A 19,278-nucleotide genomic window follows, 5' to 3' on the forward strand; every position below is an offset into this window, starting at 1 on the left:
CGCTAACCCAGTGGCCAACTCGCTAGTCGACAGCGAACGATTACACCGCGTACAGGCCTCCATTCCGACCCAGCACCGCCACCTCGTCGCTCGCAACATCTCACATTACTATGAAACCGTATTAACGCGGGCTCGCGGTACGATGACGGACCACCTATCACCCCCGGGTGCACGCACGCTCCATTGTTTCATAAAGAGGAAAGCGAAGGACGCCGCGTGCATCTCAATTAACGAAGAGAGTTTTGGCGGCAAGTGAATACCAAACCGACACCACTCGACGGCCGGACGCAAGGACGCGACCATCGTGACCGATGACATAGGGAAAATTCGCCGCGAATTAAGGAGGACAGATTTCATGGAAATGTGTTTGTTATGCGCGACCGTTGCCGAAAGTTAGCGAAATTTTTGGCAAGAACGCAACGAGACTAACGGGTGCATTGTGCAGCTGATCAGCCGATACACCGTGTGATGATCGTCTGCGAAGGACGTTCTGAGTGATATATACCTAGTGATATCTCGTAACTATATACGCGCGTGTGCTTCGTGTTTATTTAATTTAGTTCATAAAACTGGTAAGTATTTTTCTTTATATTTAAATTTTCCCTCTCTTCGGATTTCGTTATTTCAGAAAATTATCATAAAAGCGTTGTAATTATAACAATATAAAACCGGCAGAATTTATTTAAGCCGCTAAAAGTATTGCAAACTTTTTTATTATTATTTTATAGATAGTATCGGAAATCAGTCGAACGATGTAGCATTACCTACGGCAAGCACTTAACAAATAGTTCACTGAATTATTTAACCCGGTGGCCGTTGGAAAGAATGACAGGTTTTTGTCACACTACCTACTTTATGAAACAAGTTTAGAAAAAGACTGAGTTTTATGACTAGTATCATAAATTTTATATTCAGTAACTGTAGAATGTTCATTAGAAATAGTATTTAATATTTATGTGTATTTTATGCGACATTAATACATAGATCTAGGCCAAAGATCGTGCCTCGTCTGAATGACTAATTGCGACAAATTAATGTAATAATGGTTATTGTATGTAAGGTATAGGTTAAGAATGGGTATTGTAGGTATATACTGATATCATGATATGCTATAACTATGGGACCAGTCTCATAGTAAATCCCTTCGTACGTTTTCAGGGCACGTGCCTAATTAATATAATCAAGAATGACGTTATGACGTCGAATCTGCTACTGTAATATAAGATTTATATCTAATCGCATTAATTAAATAATTACTTGTCCATATCATCTGACCGTCTGTCCTGCAAATAAATAGTTTGCACTCTTTATAACTCAAGAACGGTTCACCGATTTTTACGATCTGTGATTTATTACATTCGCCTCCACCTCGGAAAAGAATATAATTTCGTCCTTGCGTCGAATAATTTGTCATCTGTTAATCAGCACCTTATTATATTGTTAACTACGATTCATGCAGTATTATTATTATAACCTTAGAAATTTTGTGACCTAGAAAATTACTTTAAATAAATAAATGCGAATCTGCGGGTCTTGAGGGAAACATTTTTTCAAGAATATAGTTATATTACAAAATTAAATTAATTTTAAATTTAGATTTTACTGTTAAAATGTAGTAATGGATTTGATGCCGTAAAAATCTATCATCTTCATCAAAGTGTAGTCAGGGTAAGATTTACGATCGGTTGCACCGTTGTGCGTGTGCCAGAAGAGACAGACAAACACACATTCGCTTATTCGCATCTATACATAGTATTCATTTTAATTATACATATAATATTTACCTAGCAGTTATAGTTTAATAGTGGTATAACTTATAGCAGTTTGTATTATAATTGTTTCGTATATTGTTTGCGTTTCAGAATTTCGTAATAACTGACTTATAAATCAATTATAATCAAGTACTGCTTCAATTCACGTGAATTCGTTGTCTATCATAAGGGAAAGTATACTCGCATGAATACTTTCCACTAGAGTGAATCAAAAATATGAAAAACTGAATAATCGGCCGACCAAACCATATTCCGATTGGAATGGCGATTTTGCGAATTTTCTGAGCAATGAACTAATAACAATGATTATAAATAGATACTAGCGGTCCGCCCCGGCTTCGCCCGTGGTACCTACATGTTAACTATCCTATCCTCAAGTTGGATCGAACTGCATATGGTGTGCGAATTTTATTATAATCGGTTAAGTGGTTTAGGGGTCCATTGAGGACAAACATTGTGACACGAGATTTATATATATTAAGATAAGATAAGATGTATTTATATCAGCGACATGTTTAATATCTAGATATAAGAAAATACGTACTTACATTTGAAATATCATCGACATCGGTAAACTTTATACCAAAAATGTCGTTTGTGAATAAGCTTACTGATACTAGATGTCAGCTAGAATGCATTTTCTGATAGGAACAAAAGACCACGTTGCAATAAAGCAGGCCGCAAGTTAAAACAATAAAACATTTGGGTGAAAACGCTCATATAAGTCCAATACATCACGAGGCATTGTAAATCTAGATTTTCTGTAGGTCACCCGGAAGAAACTGGATACGAATTTATGAAGAGACGTTTCATGCGACTGAATTATTTGAGTGTACTAGAAATTTGATGTACCTATTTATTTATGTAGTTGTTATTGAGCCGTAGAAGATACTTAATTAAAGTATCTATATGTATAAAAATTATTACTAGATACATTAATTTTTAAATTTCATTTCAATATGATAACTAAATAATAATATAGTTTTCTTTTCAAAACTAGTTCACTTTCATGAAAAAAAAAAAATAAAAGAGTTATACATTTCATGCCGATTTAAATTTTCAAATTATTAACGAAATCAAGGGGGTGCATGTAATTTACATCGTGAAAGCTGAATGGGATGTGCATACCAATCGGTTTCGTGATTACACTTTAAAAATCGATACCTTATCGATATTCGATCTCGACTGAACTTTTTATATAAGCAGTGACAAGGCCGTGATGAGAATTATAAGTAGGCTTGAATTTGGTGTGTATTTTTAGACTACTTTTTATTTCTTCGCTTATTCTTTAGTTTTAAAATTATTATTAAGTGATGTCTTCTTTGTTAAATTATCCTACTAATATTGTAAATGCGAAATTTTGTATGTTTGTTTGTTTGTTCTTCCTTCAAAAACTACTCGACCAATTATCATGAAATTTTTCACACACATAGGGGGTAACTTGGATTAACATAGAATAATTTTTATCGCGAAAATACAACGGAAATGGGAACTATAGTTTCCCTTTGACTACGCGGGGGAACGCAGCTTCCCCGTGCGAAAAGCTGGGTTTAAAAGCTATTATTGTTGATTCAATCCAAACCGATTCACATAAGAAATTAATTGTCTTTTCTACGCTTTATTTTTCAATATAAAATAATGTTTAATTGAACCCTTATCGGAAGTTATGTATGAAAGTACGGTCTATACTCTATAGTCTATACCAAAGAATACAAAGAACATCCTATGTTCTTTTTATAGTCTTCGGGGACATTAAAATTTATACCAGTAAGTCTTATCAAAGGAAGTTTGTTAAATAATTAATTGGAATATTTACAAAGCAGAAACAGTGTAGAGTCACCAAAGTACACAGTACAATGTATTTCCGTGTCTTTACCATCTATGAATAAAAACTTTATCAGAATAATAAATCTTGCCAACAGTGACTAACGTCCTAGAAGGATTGAATTATGAACAATTCCACTGATATATCAGCATGCAATTATTTTTCATTATGTTTATTTTTATCTTCACCTATAAGTAGTTGACTCTCTACCTTACACTCTACCCTCTACGGTCATTAATTTTCTAAGTTTTAAGAACTATCCCTACTAGTATTATAAATGCGAAAGTAACTCTGTCTGTCTGTTACACTTTCCCGCTTAAACCTCTCAACCGATTTTGAAGAAATTTGGCACAGACAATTTTTAGACCCTGAGGAAGAACATAGAGAACAAGAAATATGTACCACGGGCGAAGCCGGGGCGGACCGCTAGTAAACTATATCGCATTGAATTGTAGGTAAATTAAAAAAAAACAAAACTTCCAGAGATTACAATTTAAAACATTATCTATAACCTGCCACTTTTTTATTAAAAACGTACTAACTTAATTACTTTTTATGAAGTATTGCGAATTATAGTTAATTATTTAATAATATAGTTCTCTAATAATAGCAGGACCTAAACATACAGAAGTAGAAAATAATTACAGAACACCTGTAATAATTTAGTAACTACGTATCTATTTAATTTGTTCTTTCAAGCTATGCAAGTACGCTCATATAAATATTTTTTTATATTCCATACGCATTAATTATACCCTTGTTTATTTAATAAGGTGATTATGTAGTAATGTTAAATAATCATGTCGCACACCACAATTACAAACACGAACATGCGACAAATTAATTATGTTCCTAGTGGGAAATGTAATTCAGACTTACACATGTAGCCAGAAGAAATATAACGCTCTAGTGCACAAACGCATTGGTATTCTGACTAATTTATTATCCATCTATTGATTTTAATAAATCATAGGTAAGTTAAAGAGTTTAGATGTGCATTTTAAGAAATAAAGTCTGTGTCCCCTGACCACACTCGCTGTTCGAATCGTTGGGGTAAATAATATAATAATTAATAAATCGCGTTTAAAATCAGCTCTACATATTACTTTAATGCATTTAATAGAGATAAAAGGAAAAAAAAAAGCCTTATCTCAAATTGAGTGATTCATTCAAGGGATTAATGATCATATCCTCTTAAAATATTATTCTGACATTAATTATATTATCGTAATTTTGCAACTTATAGAAGACTAGCTTCCGCCCACGACTTTGTACGTGCATCCCCGTTTTTCCCCGTTCCCGTAAGAATTTCGGGAAATCCTTTCTTAGCGGATGCCTACGTCCTAACATCTACCTGCATGCCAAATTTCAGCCCGATACGTCCAGTGGTTTGGGCTGTGCGTTGATAGATCACTAAGTATATCAGTCACCTTTGAGTTTCATATATATAGATTAGGTAGCTGTAGAACAGCTAATTTCCTCTATCGTCCCAAACATATAGACTATTTACTGAAGCTCTAGGCGTTGCTTAACATTAAACACCCCCTCTATTCTTTGTCATTAAACATTAAATACATATACCAACTCAAAAGAGCAATACGTAAAATATTAACTCATTCTATATAAACTCACACACACGTAACACTATTCATAGTTTCCAATCTTACAACAATGATTCGATCATAATAATATTATAACACAATCGATGTTTACGTTGATTTATAAACGATTGTCGTATTAAACCGGTTCATGTGATGCAGGTCTGAATATTATGCGGGTACGGGCAATCAACTTGCCTGACCCGTAACACTTAAAAGTCGGTCAAATTAACAGGTTTAATCCTTGCCGTCCTCGCCTACAACATTCCTTGAAACATCAACACTTAACTTTTATTGTCGTTACTTGTTTATTTTTAATGGAAGCATAGTCAACAACATATGAGATAGAAAACATATAACGGTGGGATATCTTCGCATCTTTAATACAATGTTTATTGAATTTAAACTCCTGTACCGTTTTGTTCAGATATTTTATTCTATAGTGTAAATAACCTATTTGTGCAGTTCCGTAATTTCATGCAGCATTCCTTTGAAAATTGCTTCAATGAAAATGTGCGTGTGTAGAGTTGCACATGCATTTAGAATACATAGCTGCTACGAAGTTATTTTCATTAAAATAGTGTGACCGAAAGAACATAATAAATTGATAATGAGTTTCAATGGAGTTGATTTTCATAATAATTATATAAGACACGTAACCTTGTCCAGACCTTTTTTGTTTTTTATTTAAATGGGACAGTTTTTGTGGATACTTGTTTTGCTATCTCGCTAGTGGTTTCCAGTAATTTTAGGCTCGAACCTGGAGAATCTTTAAAGTATTTTTTACCATAAATTCTCTTGAATTCTGAGGCGCAAGGAACAATGAGCTCATAATAAATTGGCGGAGCATTATCGTATATAGCTTTGTCTCCTATTACAATTATTTTTATAGTAAAATGTACGGAATCTTCTTCATTTCTTGGGAATGATACACTTCTTGGACATAAATGCACCTCAAATCTAACTTCTGATTGTGCCGGTACTAAAGTTTCCATTGGTGAAATACAAAAAATTTTCTTCATTTTTGTTGTTAGTTTAATTTTAATAGTTACTGGTACAAATATGTGCGTATTTACTATAGTGAAATAATCTCTATATATTCCATATTTAATAGGACATTCTGTCATATCTAACATAATAGGATGAATTTGAATAGGGTGGGGCAGAATTTCAGAAAAGATTTTGATAGTTTTTCGCATAACCACACTGTCGTCGTTAGGGTTATAAAAATCTAAATTATAGTAATATTGATGAGATCCAATGTGTTCTGCTTTTGTAAAATATACTTTGATATTTTGTACACTATGTGGATGCAAATATAAGTAAGTCGATTTTAGATAGTATGGTTGAAGAGAAATAGTGATTATTTCATTTAAGACACCATTAACAATATCAATGGTTTCAATTATTTCTTCAGGTTTTTCTTGATTATCCAACTTAGTTGATGAAATTAATGCGCTTTCTGATTCAACATCATCATTTCTCTGTATTACACTTTCAGAGTTTGGGCTTGCTACATGAAGAGAATTTACGCTTTCGTCAGACAAAAGTTCATAAAAATTTATGTCTTGTTTTCCTATGTGTAAATGGTAGGAATAATCGTCATTTACATTAATTTTAATATTTCCAAATGGATATTTACTACCTGTAAGCTGCCATAAATATACTGGTGGTATATAAACAGTTTCAGTAACATCAATTGATCGCCTTTCATTGTAGTCACAAATAAATCGTACACTCAAAAGTTCTTCTGGTTTCTTATAAGAAATGAAGCCGATTCTAAAGTTTAAAAACCCTTCGTAAACTTTAGTGCCTGGCATTAATTTAAAATTCAAGCAATAAACTTTAGAAAGACCTGCACACAATTTCACAGGTGTAGACGGAGTTAATTTAAATTTCTTTATAGAAGTTTTATTAGATAAATCCTTAAACCGAACATAGATACAATCGGTTGTACAATTTCGTAGAGTAAATTTAATTGATCGTTCATTTTCGTTGCACACTTTAATTCCTTCAGGATAACAACGTATGGATTTTGTTTTTTCTAAGACAAAGTTTGTCTGTTCCTTATTTTCTGTCCGTTCGGGCTCATCTTTAATTGAGGTATTATATGAATGATAACTTAAAGCAGTGCAATGGGAACCAATGGGTGAAATCAATTTATGTGGATTTGTGCAAATAATGACAGGTAGTCTCTGCGAACTTTCTGATTTAAGGTCTTGATCTAAATCAGGATGAATTGTTTCCTTAGAATCAACAACCTCTGTATTAGGATGACCTGTTAATTCAACATCACTTATTTCACCAATCAATTCTTCACTCGTATAGTCTTTGCCTTTAAATGTAATTATTGTTTCAGTTGCTTCTTTAATATCGACTACCTTCTTCTTGTGTTTAGTTAGCTGCATTTCATGCCAAATTTCAGCAGTTCTTGCTAACTCTGCAGTTAATGAAAAGGGAGATTTTCGGTATTTTTGTACATAGAGCTTTTCTATTATGCTTTTCTTTCGTACAAATGCGTTTCGTACTTTACTTTTCATTTCATTTTTCACCTCAAACATGGATTTTATAACATCTTTCCATTGATCTATCGATCGTAAATCTATTTTGTATTGTACCTCTAGTGATTTTATAAAACTCTCTATATCTACTGCATAATCGCCATTCCCACGTATTCTAATGTGTTTGCACTGTGATAAGTTCATACTGAAAAAAAACTACACCTACAATATCAACATACAATCGAATATAATATAAAACACATAGATTTATGAAATAAGTAAAATCTTGAGTAAAATATTTAAGAAATACTGAGTGACGTAAAAAATACATTTGACATTTACGGCGTATTAATTTATTAGATTGATGGATGGATACAAAGGTATTCGAAATAGCAATGATAATATTAGGTTGACTAAAATCAAGAGATTATTTTGTGGATTATTTATTATGAATAATGTCTATATAAAAAGCTAATAAAACAACAAAAAAATGTCTTCAACAGATGGCGATGGAGAGAATACCTCGCGTATTACTTAGCATAGCACTAGCTGCACTTCTCCCAATGGCTTCACCAAATACCCAGGAGGAAGGCAAAGAAAATATACCTCATTCTCGACAGAAGAGGATACTATGGATCACGAACGATGGCCGCTTGGCGTTACCCCCAGGAACGACTATGACGATAACCCCTTCGATATCCATGCCCTTTGTGAGGCATCCGCCGAAGGGGTTCCTTTCGAATATGACGATAAGTTTCCCGTTTACAAGTGAGTACAGAATTACACGTTTAAATGATTTAGTTAGGAATATTTTTCAATGTAGAGCAAAGATGAAGGCTCTCTAGACACTGGCTATGAAATGTGTATACAAAAAAACTTTAAGCTATCTCACATAAGAAAATATTATGTTCTTATCCATCGTAAGTAACAACGAATTTCTATATAATATGATTCAAGATGTTAGAGCAAAACTGTGGCATATTGCTGCATTACCTAAGTTTTACGATAGGCTCGTGTAGATAATACCTACGACAATGTTTAAACAATACTTTAATTATGTAACTACTATTACAGTGTTATTATCAAGTATGCCAATTTACAGGTACCCTTATGTATCAGCTGGAATGTAAAAGTCAGTATTTAAATTGAAAATGAACTACGTAGAAATGTAGAACAAACCTAATGTAACATAGAGTTAAATATAGAATTCAGTAGTAAATAGAGCGATTAAAACATTAGCGCGCATAAGGTAGTTAAATAGGACTAATAAAAAACCTTAATAGTAACTTTAAGTAATAAATTATAATTAATTTATAGTTCCGTAATAATAGGTAGATCGATAGAATATATATTATGTAGATTGTAGATATAAAATGGAATGAATTTACCAAATTAAAAGGAAAAGCGCGTAGAGTATTTAGTAGTTTGGATTTATTGACCTTTATTATAAGATAATAATATTAATAATAATATGTTGTTAAGCTTTTACCAGACATTTTAGCTTATATAAACATAAAACAAATATCTAAAAAATGAATTACTCTCTTCTATAAATGCTAACAAAACAACACTTGCACGTAACAAACATTGAAAATAACCTATATTTGCAGTTGATTTCGATAAATTGGGTTTGACTGACAACGAGAATCCTTACGGTGATTTGCCGCCAATTTTTGCGAGGTCCATGGGAAGGACAGCAGCTTCTGTAATGGCAGATTATGTAGGACAATACCTAGAGCATAGACGAGGGAAGAGATCCACAGATTCTGAAATACCCCCTGAAGCTGAGAAGGTTATTCTTGACAAATTTCACGGAGGTGAAAGGCAAGTATTGAACTTTTATAATAATATTGTGACTGATTGTGTGATGTAATGATTGTGTGACTTATGAACGGTTCTCTTTATTGTAATTTCATAAAAGAAAAATAAGCCGTTATTTAAATAATACATAGCTCTCCCTATTGTATAGGACATTGTCATAACTAATTGCGATCTTTTCCAATTGAATAAAATTTACATTTATTGCATATAAAGCATTGCCTATTGCAGTCCATGACCTAGACCTCTAGTTAGTATATAATATCTTTGCTGTTTAGTAGTAGGAGTTACAGTGTTACATTGACAATATCAGAAATATTCCGGAAAAACTAAGATTTGTAGATCATAAACGACACCCTTGTATGTTATTTAAGAGCTATAAATTTCCCTAAAATCTCTAAAGGAACATGTGACTGTTATTTTAAAGGACGCATAAAATCGTAAACACGACTATGGCCGTGTGACAATAATCGTCCGTTACTTTCACTCGCCTCGATAGGACATCGCGATTTCGGCACGCAATATTTGGCATCGCGTGAAGGAAGTACGCTAGTACAATAGTAATTAGAATTCACTTGCTCCTCTCAATTATGTAATGTTTAGAGGATTTATTGTCACTTTTTATTTGATGTGACTTGATTGATAATTAGGGTCGTCTGCGAATATTTTTAAGGTGTCACACGTAATTGGTTGGCCAAATTATGAAATGATTTTGGTGAGGTGAAATTTAATTATTTTGGGTATCATACCTTTACCCAGGATATGCAGTAATAGTGAGGTAATAGTAACTTCTCCACTTCTTTTCTGTGATATTGAGTATTGACATAGAAAATTTGTCGAGTTGACCTACATGCATTATTTTGATAGAAAACACATTTATATTTCATCTAATTTAATATGTTAATTGTTAATATTACATTAACTGCCACAGAAATATAATAAATCTCATGCTATACAGTATAATAAAAAACGGCACATACGCATAAAATGAGCATACGATTATGTCCATAAATTATATTCTGGGTTTCAGCTTAGTCATTGTCACATATTACAAAAATGTAAAGACTCGTTGCTGTGTGTTACTTTGTTTTTCTGAAAACTGCTTCCAGTATTTGATAAACACATATAGATAACAAATCTTGTTTATTTTATAGAGCGCTTATGTATGGAATTGCGGAAGACCTGCTGGCTAATTTCGGATTAGATGGAAAAGAGTGCTTTTTGAGAGCCATTTGCGAGGTGCATGCGCATCCTTTGCACAATTTTGGATTTCTTGGCGAAGTCATGAAGTTATTCTTCAGGTAAGAAAATGATAAAAATTATGCCTTTAACATTTTATAGTCCATTGAGCTGTTGGTTCATAATATAATTTGGTTTATAGATTTAACTTTTTGATTTCAAGATAAGTGTTGGATAATTTCAAATTATGTAAATTTAACATGTAGCTAGTAATAATTATAATAATACGAACCTATATGAACTGACATTCGCAAGTTTTCAAATCTACATTCGCAATTAACCCAATCCACTTTTATTATTTCTATATAAATTCTAATTTCTATCAATGAACTCTATAATTACATTATAATTAATGAATATTATAACAAGTTATTATTAGTTGCAGTTAGGTACTTGTTATTTGTCTTAATTCTCCATTTGCAGATAAGTAGGTCTATTTTTAGATCTAGCTAAAAATGTAGAGCTTATAATTTACACCAGTTTAATTTATGTAAAATGGTGTGACAGAAACACAGATTAGCTTATTCAAGAATTATTGATTGAAATAAAATTCCAATATTTACTCTGTCATAAAACCAGTATCCTTACGGTTTAATAACCCATATTCATTAATTAATTATTAATTTATTTGATCTAATGAAGAAAACAAATGTTCTTCATTTTATGCTAAAACTAAGGCTAAAACACACCATAAAGCTAGATAATAATAGTATTTCTAGTTCTTTTACTGTGTGAATGTTTTGTGCATTTTAAAATTCTTCATTAATTAATCGTTAAAAGTATTTAAAATATTGAATTTTATAACATGTAGGCAGAAGACGCGAGTTCGAATCCCGCCAAGTGTGATCGATATTTTCTATTCTATAAAAATTTATAATTGAAATATCGTTTTATCTGTTTTTAGCCCAAGTAAATCACCATATGCTACACTTCTGGACGAGTATGTGAAAGCCCAGCAAGCTGGAGAGTCAGGGGGTGAATGCTGGCCGTACTATAGACTATGTCCAAAGAGCATTTTCCAATCGACGCAAAACAAATATGCGTGAGTAACAATAAAAATAATTATTCCTTAAAAAAATGTAATGAAAATTGCTCAAATATTTACTTTCATATTTTTTTTACTGGATAAGTAGATAATGGTTTAATTGTAATTTCTTTGAGGCCAATAATTATATAGAAAACAATCCACTAGACAGAAATTGGCCGTTATATAATAATACATTGTTGTTCAGCTATCAGCTAATTGAATTAGTGCGACCTCCAGACATTTAGTAACACGCAAACCCATTTACAAAAACAAGGCATTACACTAATTAATTAATTATATTTTGAGCGTAAAACGCTTCCTAAGTTTCGAACAAATTACGTCCAAAGCCTTAATTAGGAAACAAAAATAATAACACCTCATCGGTTAGAGCCAGCAATGAACTGGATTAATCACAAAATTTCCGATAATTATTACAAAGATTGGAAAGAACGCAAGTGCAATTAAAATTGAATGCATCAATGCTTCCACACGCCACGAAAGAATAAAAATTCCTTTTAATTTTCCGACACCTTTACATTTTAAAGGTTAAAGTTAAGTTATATAAATAAATGCCTTGTTTTATATATTTGTAGAGTTAAGATTTAATGATGAAATAAATTAACATATTTATATCTATTTTCAACAGAGAAGACGCTGAGCTCTTACACAGGAGAGAACACGATAATATCGAAGAGAATAAAATAGAAATAGATAACCTAAAAGCTATGTAAATAAGATAATCAAAATGTCCCAAATGTAGAGGTAGTGTCCAACCAAAGTTATAAGAAAATTTAGTCTTTACAACAATGTAATTATTGCACTAATTCCTTCTAGATTCACAATAACAATATTCCTAGAACGCCGAACATCTATTTCAAGCAAAATATTCAATGTCCGTGAATTATTACACACATTACATAAATAGGAAAGTTATTACTGATTAAGGATTTCCGCGTAAAACAAAAAGTAATTTAACGTCTCTACGTAACGTTTTCTTTTTATTAATTGGCAATCGTCTGTGTCATCTTTTAATGATAGTTAAACTTTATAACGAAGTGTTAAACATATTAGTTTTGTACTAACATGTTCCGTATAATTTTAGATTTAATTTAATGTTACAAGCCAGTCAATAGAGTACAATGAGCACAATAAAGGCGCGGCATTTTTAGTTATTTTCGTGAATCTAGAAATTAGTGATGTGAAATTAAGGCATTCATAAGCATTTTATTTATAAGATTACATTATCATTAATCCGGTGAAAGGATGAATAATGCCGAGAGAAGCATTTGTTTGGTCTTAGATCTTGATTTTTTGGGAAGTAGGATACATTTTATACAATACAATAAAACCCCAGTATATGTTTATAATTACGATTAAAATTTTAATGTATGTGATTTTCCATTTATTTGATTTCTACTTGTTGGGTCCTAATATTTTATACGCTTTTCATATTTACAAATCAGTCAAAATCTTAATATAATGTTTATGAATCTTACTATAAGTGCCATTTAAAATTTAAGGTACATTCCTCTATTGTAGTCTTAAATATTAATGTACGTAATTCTTAGCTGTTTAAATAAATATAATTTTTACAATACTGTTCTCTAAGCTATCACCATTATGAATAACGGAATAATGTGATAAAAAATCCTGACAAATATTAGTTAAAATTATTTTTATAATGTATGTATTGTTAGGTTATCATAGGTATAAAAATGTTTATTTTATTGTTATTAATTGTCTATCATAAGTTATTTACAAGAATTATTAAAGAGTTTACGATATGATTTTAATTTCTTTTAAAATCTTTCCTTCACATATTTTTCCGTAGAATTTTCTTTTACATTAATAAATGAACGACTCAACAGTGCGAACATAAGTTTACTTGTTGACATAGTTGAGTCGGGAATAGCGTCAAAACTCCGCATACCTATTTCCCATCCCCTACGAATAACACAGCTGAGCCAAAGCTCAAACGTAGACGTGAAATGAAAAGCTTACGTGACAAGCGATAGTATCTAATTTTAGAATACCTTTGATATGTTTAGGGTAAGTAAAAATTTGATATAGCAATACGTACTGTGCTATGGTACGATTAATATGTATTTACAGGTGCAATATGTGATTATCGCGTGTATATTTTTGTTGAATACTATGTTCGAAACGGCTTCTATAGTCAAGAGGAGCTATTCCGACCGATCTGTGAGAGGATATGTTACTGAGGTTAGTAGTGTTTTATACAGAAAATTTTGTAATGATTTGAAGGTTATGTAAATTCGTAAAAAATTCCCAGAGAACTTGTTGGTGGAACGAAGTATGTAAGGAGGAGTTTCAAACGTTATTCAGATGCAAATGCCCATCTTGGTCTTACTGCCGCAGTCCTGGGAGATATTACAATGCTGTTTGTTCCATGACGGAAACCGGATACATATGGGCCCAGCCAAACTCTCAATGGCGAGGACAATAACACACTAATTCTTTAACAATACTCGCACCAAGATTTCCTTACATTCCAAATTGTAGTCACCCAAAAAATGTTTCCAAACGTGACGATCATGAGCTGAGACTGATACCGTAGGAGAGGAAATAAAATTTCAAATTCTATTTTCATATTTAGCACTAAGTTATTTTACTTCCATTTACGATGGAAGATAAGCATTTTGTCTTGAGCCACTGTTTTTCAATTTATCCTTAAATAAACACGATATAAAACTGTATATGTAGTTTCTCTTAACGATTTCCCAAACCCCGCTTTATTGCCTGACCTTGGTAATATAATCAGTTATTTATTCTGTCATGAAAGCGATACCCAAAGCGCGCATGCGTTATATACGAGCCACTTAATAAAAGTACTAACAATCAATAAAATCTCAGTACACAGCAAACGAATTCAACATCAGACAAAACACGTAATTTTCAAAATGTTGCCGATATTATTGTTATTTCTCTCTTTGTACGGTATAAGTTGTGATCCCGAAACGGTGAGAGATAATTTCGACTACTTTAGCTATGGAAATGAAGATAATGTAATAAAGAATCCCGATTTACATGCGGTAAGAATGAATATTCTATTGTTTTACCTATGTAGTTCATTACGGTAGTAACTTTAAATAATTGCGACGTGTTTTCAGCCTAAAGACGACATTGTTCTTAGACCACAAGAGGTCAAGGACTGGCCACAACAGTCTCTAAATGTGGGACAAATTACAGCCGTCTCGATCAATTCTTTGGGACAGCCCGTCATATTTCATAGGGCTGAAAGAATATGGGACGAAAGGTAACTGAACAAAGATATGTGTAACGTTTCAAAGTTTGTATTACCTAAATAACGTGAACCCACGATATATGGGCAAGATTTCACAGTAAAGCACTTTATAAGTTTACTAGCTGCTCCGCGCGGTTTCACCCCCGTGGCTCCACTCCTGTTGCCCGTAGCGTGATGAAATATAACCTATAACCTTCCTCGATAAATGGGCTATCTAACACCGAAAGAATTTTTCAAATCGGACCAGTAGTTTCCGAGATTAGTGCGTTCAAACAAACAAACAAACAAACTCTTCAGCTTTATAATATTAGTATAGATGGAGGATTCCTGCCTTTCTGTTCTGACAATTATTTTACTTTCAGCACTTTCAACGAATCTAATGTCTACCAAAACCTGGACAAAGGACCAATTATTGAGGACACTATTTTAGTTCTCGAACCACAAACAGGTTCTGTTTTACACAGCTGGGGAGCTTATGCGTTTTACATGCCCCATGGTTTAACTGTGGACCATCATGATAATGTTTGGGTTACAGATGTGGCTAAACATCAGGTTTTCAAGGTAACGTCCTAATCTTAAACGCAAACAGAAAATTATTAATTGAACGAGATTAACTGTCAAAGTATATTGAGCTTAAAGCTCTCAAAGTAGAGTTAATAATTACATATTTAGAATTACATAGCTAACTTTTAAATTTTCTACCAACTTATCATGCAGCTAGTTAGTTAAATTACACCTACTAAAGAGGAAATACATACTTAGTAACAAGGATTATATTTTCAGTACACTCCAAACAATCACAAATATCCTACACTGACGATCGGTGAGGCGTTTACCGCTGGATATCCCTATAGACGAAGAGTCCTGCTATGCATGCCGACATCCGTTGCCATCGCCACAACCGGAGAAATCTTCGTCGCTGATGGCTATTGTAACAACCAAATCCTCAAATTCAACGCAGCCGGTACACTGCTCCTAGCCATACCTTCCTTCGCAGATACATTCACCTTAAATCTTCCACATAGCGTGACTCTTCTAGAACATTTAGACATGGTCTGCGTCGCTGACAGAGAGAACATGAGAATCGTCTGCCCAAAAGCTGGTTTGAAGAGCTATGCCAAGATGCTCGAACCGGCGACCGTTATCGAGGACCCGACTTTGGGACGAGTTTTCGCAGTGACGTCACACGGTGACATGATTTACGCCGTGAATGGCCCGACCGCTCAAAATATTGCTGTACGAGGTTTTACTGTTAACGCCCTGTATGGTAACATATTGGATTCCTGGGAACCGACTACGGTAAGTTGGTAACTGTAATTACTGGTTTCAATTGAAACGCACAATTCACAAAAAAATCTAGTATTTATTACAAATAATATCTACTGCAGTATAATGTATTAATAAATAAGACAAAATTTCTGTTGTTATAACTTAATGTATTTCCATACATCAGGCATGATCTGCGGCTTTATCAACAATTAAGAGCCACATACATTCTGAAAATTTTATATGTATGTATGTGTACCTATCTATCTTCTATATATATATATATATCTTACTTTCTTCTGTTTACAGGGCTTCACAAACCCCCACTCGCTTGCAGTAACCCGTAATGGATCTCACCTCTACGTCACAGAAATCGGCCCGAACAAAATATGGAAATTCGAGTTAACAGATGTATATGACAGAAAATAAAGCTTAGCCATCATTCCTATATGAAGCTTTAAAACTGATGTAGCGTTTAGAGAATAGGGACCTGCTTAAATGCGAATTAAATTCGCGCGTAGCTATTCCACTTACCTATAATAGTCTGTATCCTATCCACAAATATATTATAGAGGAACAAAAATAAATGTATTCTAGTATGCTGTATGTTTGATATGAATAGGTATTCTTATGGCGTGGGAAATTGCTCAGATAGCTTTTCATTAGTAGGCTAATTTACGCCTCCGTTACTTTATAGGTTTTTCGAAAGTACCAATCAAAAAAAGGTGCGAGCATTTCAAATTACTAGTTATTTATTTGGTAATTTTTTAATGGATTTAATTTTATAAAAAGTAATAAAGCGTTTAGGTACAGTACTTGTATTCGTTTTTTGCCTATTTTGTTACATATAAATATTACAAAAAATATATTTTATCTGGAGTAGGTATAGAAAGAGGCTATATTATAATAAATTGATTGTTATAAGATCTTTTTCTCCTAATATATCTTTAATTAAATGAATAGGTGTTCAACTGTAGAGTGTTCGTAAAAACTAACTATTCTTGTTAAGGCGTATATTGTCGTACACTAATAGATGATATTTCTATTTTAATATAATACAGGTAAATTAGCTTGGAGAAATTTTTGCATATGTAGTGGTGTGTATATTACTCAGATCTTAGAGCGCGTTTCCACTATATCGTTCTGGCCTATACAAAAATGTTTCGATATCCTAACATTACTATTTAATTTTATACTTATTCCTAGCAACACTTTTGTTTTCAATAAAAACAAGTTTTTATTTGAAAGAAAATGGTTTTGACTTTATAAAAAAAAATATATCATTCAATTTTACGTCCTTGAGCAAACGACAAGGCGACTACCGTGAAACAATAAAATATCGTGTCCATAATAATTTGTTTCATAATTAATATTTGACCATAATAATTACGAAACAAAACAAATAAATAAATCGTCACTTGATAGTGGAAAGTGGAAACACGCACAAAACCAGAATAAACCAGTTTACGCTGTCCGCAGGTGCCACGTGCAGTCGTTTGGTAGCGTTAGAACATAAAGCACATTTCATTCAAAAATTATAATTATTATGTACGTAGTTTAATTGATAAATTTTGTATTTGTTGATTGTTGTTATTATTTGTTATTATTGTTATAATATTTGTTGAAGTGAATTACATGTCCCGCAGCCGGAGGCCCCAAATGAAAACTCAGATGTACTTAAAAACTACATTTAATAGCTAAAATGAGACTTTTACACCCATGTCTGCACGATGCAGACCGGAGTTAAAGAATGAATTTATACAGTTTAATAATTATAAAGACGTAAGCTTGGATGCTAACTAAGGGAAATCGCATCCACATTCTATTCCCGTGCGAACGGCGTATTTAGCAGTTTTGTATGAAGGCAGGGCCATAACTAGTGTTTAATTTGTGTGTAAGTGTTGTAACTTTATATTGTTAATTCAATATGGCTCCAGTGTTAAAACATGGTCGAGGCAAGCCTTTGACTTCTCAAACTAAAGAATTAAACTTTAAATGTCGTTTCTTTTTCAGGTTAGTAAATTTTTCATTTTAGTAACATTGTTAATGTAAAAGTTATATGTATGTTAAATGTGCAAATATTAAAATAAAGTCTCATCTTTTTCAGAGGAGAAACACATATAGTTTAATTTAAAATCCCTTATATATACAGGGTTACTTGTAAAACACCGGCAACCTCGCAGGACAAGATAGCTAACATCATAAGTAACAACATTTGTTCTACGACTTTTGATAATTTGTTAGATTTTATTTTCATACAAAAATAAATATTCATTTAATTTTCCGACTGAATATTATAAACTCTACGCCTCCCAAAAATTACGTAAACAAAAAGCGAACGAGAGGGGGAAGGGGGCGTCGCGTCGTCCATCCGATAATTAATAGAACATAGACTTACAAATGTAAGGAGAGTACAATAAAAGTTTAAAAAATCATTTAAAAATAATTTATTGCGTTATGCCAAAAGTCGTAGAACAAATGTTGTTACTTATGATGTTAGCTATCTTGTCCTGCGAGGTTGCTGGTGTTTTACAAGTAACCCTGTATAAAATAAAAACTAAAAATAAAATGTTGTTTTATTTTATTTGCTGACCATACACTACTACAAACGCAAAAATTTCTCCAAGCTAATTTACCTGTAGATGCTTGATTTATTAATACAATTTATTATATCAATATAATGTATCGAGATTTTTCACATTAATACTAATATTGTATAAACAGTATTACCACGTATTATTATTTAGAGCAAATTGATATATCAAACCTATAACTATAAAGAATAATTTTATAGAAAAAGGTAGTATATTGCGAAGGTACTTCATTATATTTAATAACTATTAGTAATTATTCGAATAGATTTAATATTGACTGGGCACATCGACGTCTTGGTCTCTTGGAAGTATTTAAATTATAGGTCCAATCAAATCACGCACAGGATGTACGAAAATGTGTTTTTAGTGTATT

The 19,278-nt window shown here is 32.5% G+C and overlaps 5 protein-coding genes across 6 annotated transcripts in view; 4 read left to right on the forward strand and 1 right to left on the reverse strand.

Annotated features, from left to right (window-relative positions):
• Nucleotides 1-17,893, forward strand: part of Rab19 (RAS oncogene family member Rab19) — a 35,645-nt gene extending 17,752 nt beyond the window's left edge. Inside the window, exon 5 of the transcript XR_016316841.1 lies at nt 17,373-17,893. The gene's annotated coding sequence lies outside the window, so the exon portion shown is untranslated. The remainder of the gene's footprint in view (nt 1-17,372) is intronic.
• On the forward strand, nt 30-13,567 carry LOC149481644 (uncharacterized). Its single transcript, XM_089705233.1, has 6 exons — nt 30-572; nt 8,200-8,464; nt 9,307-9,520; nt 10,669-10,815; nt 11,658-11,795; nt 12,427-13,567. The coding sequence occupies exons 2-6, from the start codon at nt 8,200-8,202 to the stop codon at nt 12,509-12,511; spliced, it is 849 nt and encodes a 282-aa protein (XP_089561359.1). The 5' UTR covers nt 30-572; the 3' UTR covers nt 12,512-13,567.
• Nucleotides 5,879-8,191, reverse strand: LOC149481645 (uncharacterized). Its single transcript, XM_089705278.1, has one exon. It carries the CDS (start codon nt 7,898-7,900, stop codon nt 5,879-5,881), a length of 2,022 nt encoding a protein of 673 aa, XP_089561404.1. The 5' UTR covers nt 7,901-8,191.
• On the forward strand, nt 13,669-14,472 carry LOC149481646 (uncharacterized). 2 transcript variants are annotated; one of them, XM_089705238.1, is made up of 3 exons: nt 13,669-13,829; nt 13,893-14,003; nt 14,074-14,472. In XM_089705238.1, exons 1-3 carry the CDS (start codon nt 13,821-13,823, stop codon nt 14,245-14,247), a joined length of 294 nt encoding a protein of 97 aa, XP_089561364.1. In that variant the 5' UTR covers nt 13,669-13,820; the 3' UTR covers nt 14,248-14,472. The 2 variants fall into 2 exon arrangements, with proteins under 2 accessions (XP_089561364.1, XP_089561363.1); XM_089705237.1 differs by having other exon boundaries at nt 13,669-14,003.
• Nucleotides 14,566-17,893, forward strand: LOC149481647 (peptidyl-alpha-hydroxyglycine alpha-amidating lyase 2-like). The gene is made up of 5 exons (XM_089705231.1): nt 14,566-14,833; nt 14,912-15,057; nt 15,408-15,606; nt 15,829-16,344; nt 16,621-17,893. Exons 1-5 carry the CDS (start codon nt 14,702-14,704, stop codon nt 16,738-16,740), a joined length of 1,113 nt encoding a protein of 370 aa, XP_089561357.1. The 5' UTR covers nt 14,566-14,701; the 3' UTR covers nt 16,741-17,893.
• Nucleotides 17,894-19,278: the final 1,385 nt, after the last annotated feature.

The sequence above is a fragment of the Colias philodice genome, chromosome 16 (assembly GCF_061535455.1).
Source record: "Colias philodice isolate Cphi_HAF_F1 chromosome 16, ilColPhil1 Martin Lab GWU primary, whole genome shotgun sequence".
Taxonomy (NCBI): Eukaryota; Metazoa; Arthropoda; class Insecta; order Lepidoptera; family Pieridae; genus Colias; species Colias philodice.

Coding starts and splice junctions, on each gene's coding strand:
- LOC149481644 (XM_089705233.1), top strand. CDS start 8,200: ATGGCGATGGAGAGAATACCTCGCGTATTACTTAGCATAGCACTAGCT. Junction 8,465..9,306: donor GATAAGTTTCCCGTTTACAA/GTGAGTACAGAA, acceptor CTATATTTGCAG/TTGATTTCGATAAATTGGGT. Junction 9,521..10,668: donor AAATTTCACGGAGGTGAAAG/GCAAGTATTGAA, acceptor TTTATTTTATAG/AGCGCTTATGTATGGAATTG.
- LOC149481646 (XM_089705237.1), top strand. CDS start 13,881: ATGTATTTACAGGTGCAATATGTGATTATCGCGTGTATATTTTTGTTG. Junction 14,004..14,073: donor TGAGAGGATATGTTACTGAG/GTTAGTAGTGTT, acceptor AAAAATTCCCAG/AGAACTTGTTGGTGGAACGA.
- LOC149481645 (XM_089705278.1), bottom strand. CDS start 7,900: ATGAACTTATCACAGTGCAAACACATTAGAATACGTGGGAATGGCGAT.
- LOC149481647 (XM_089705231.1), top strand. CDS start 14,702: ATGTTGCCGATATTATTGTTATTTCTCTCTTTGTACGGTATAAGTTGT. Junction 15,058..15,407: donor GAAAGAATATGGGACGAAAG/GTAACTGAACAA, acceptor TTTTACTTTCAG/CACTTTCAACGAATCTAATG. Junction 15,607..15,828: donor CTAAACATCAGGTTTTCAAG/GTAACGTCCTAA, acceptor TTATATTTTCAG/TACACTCCAAACAATCACAA.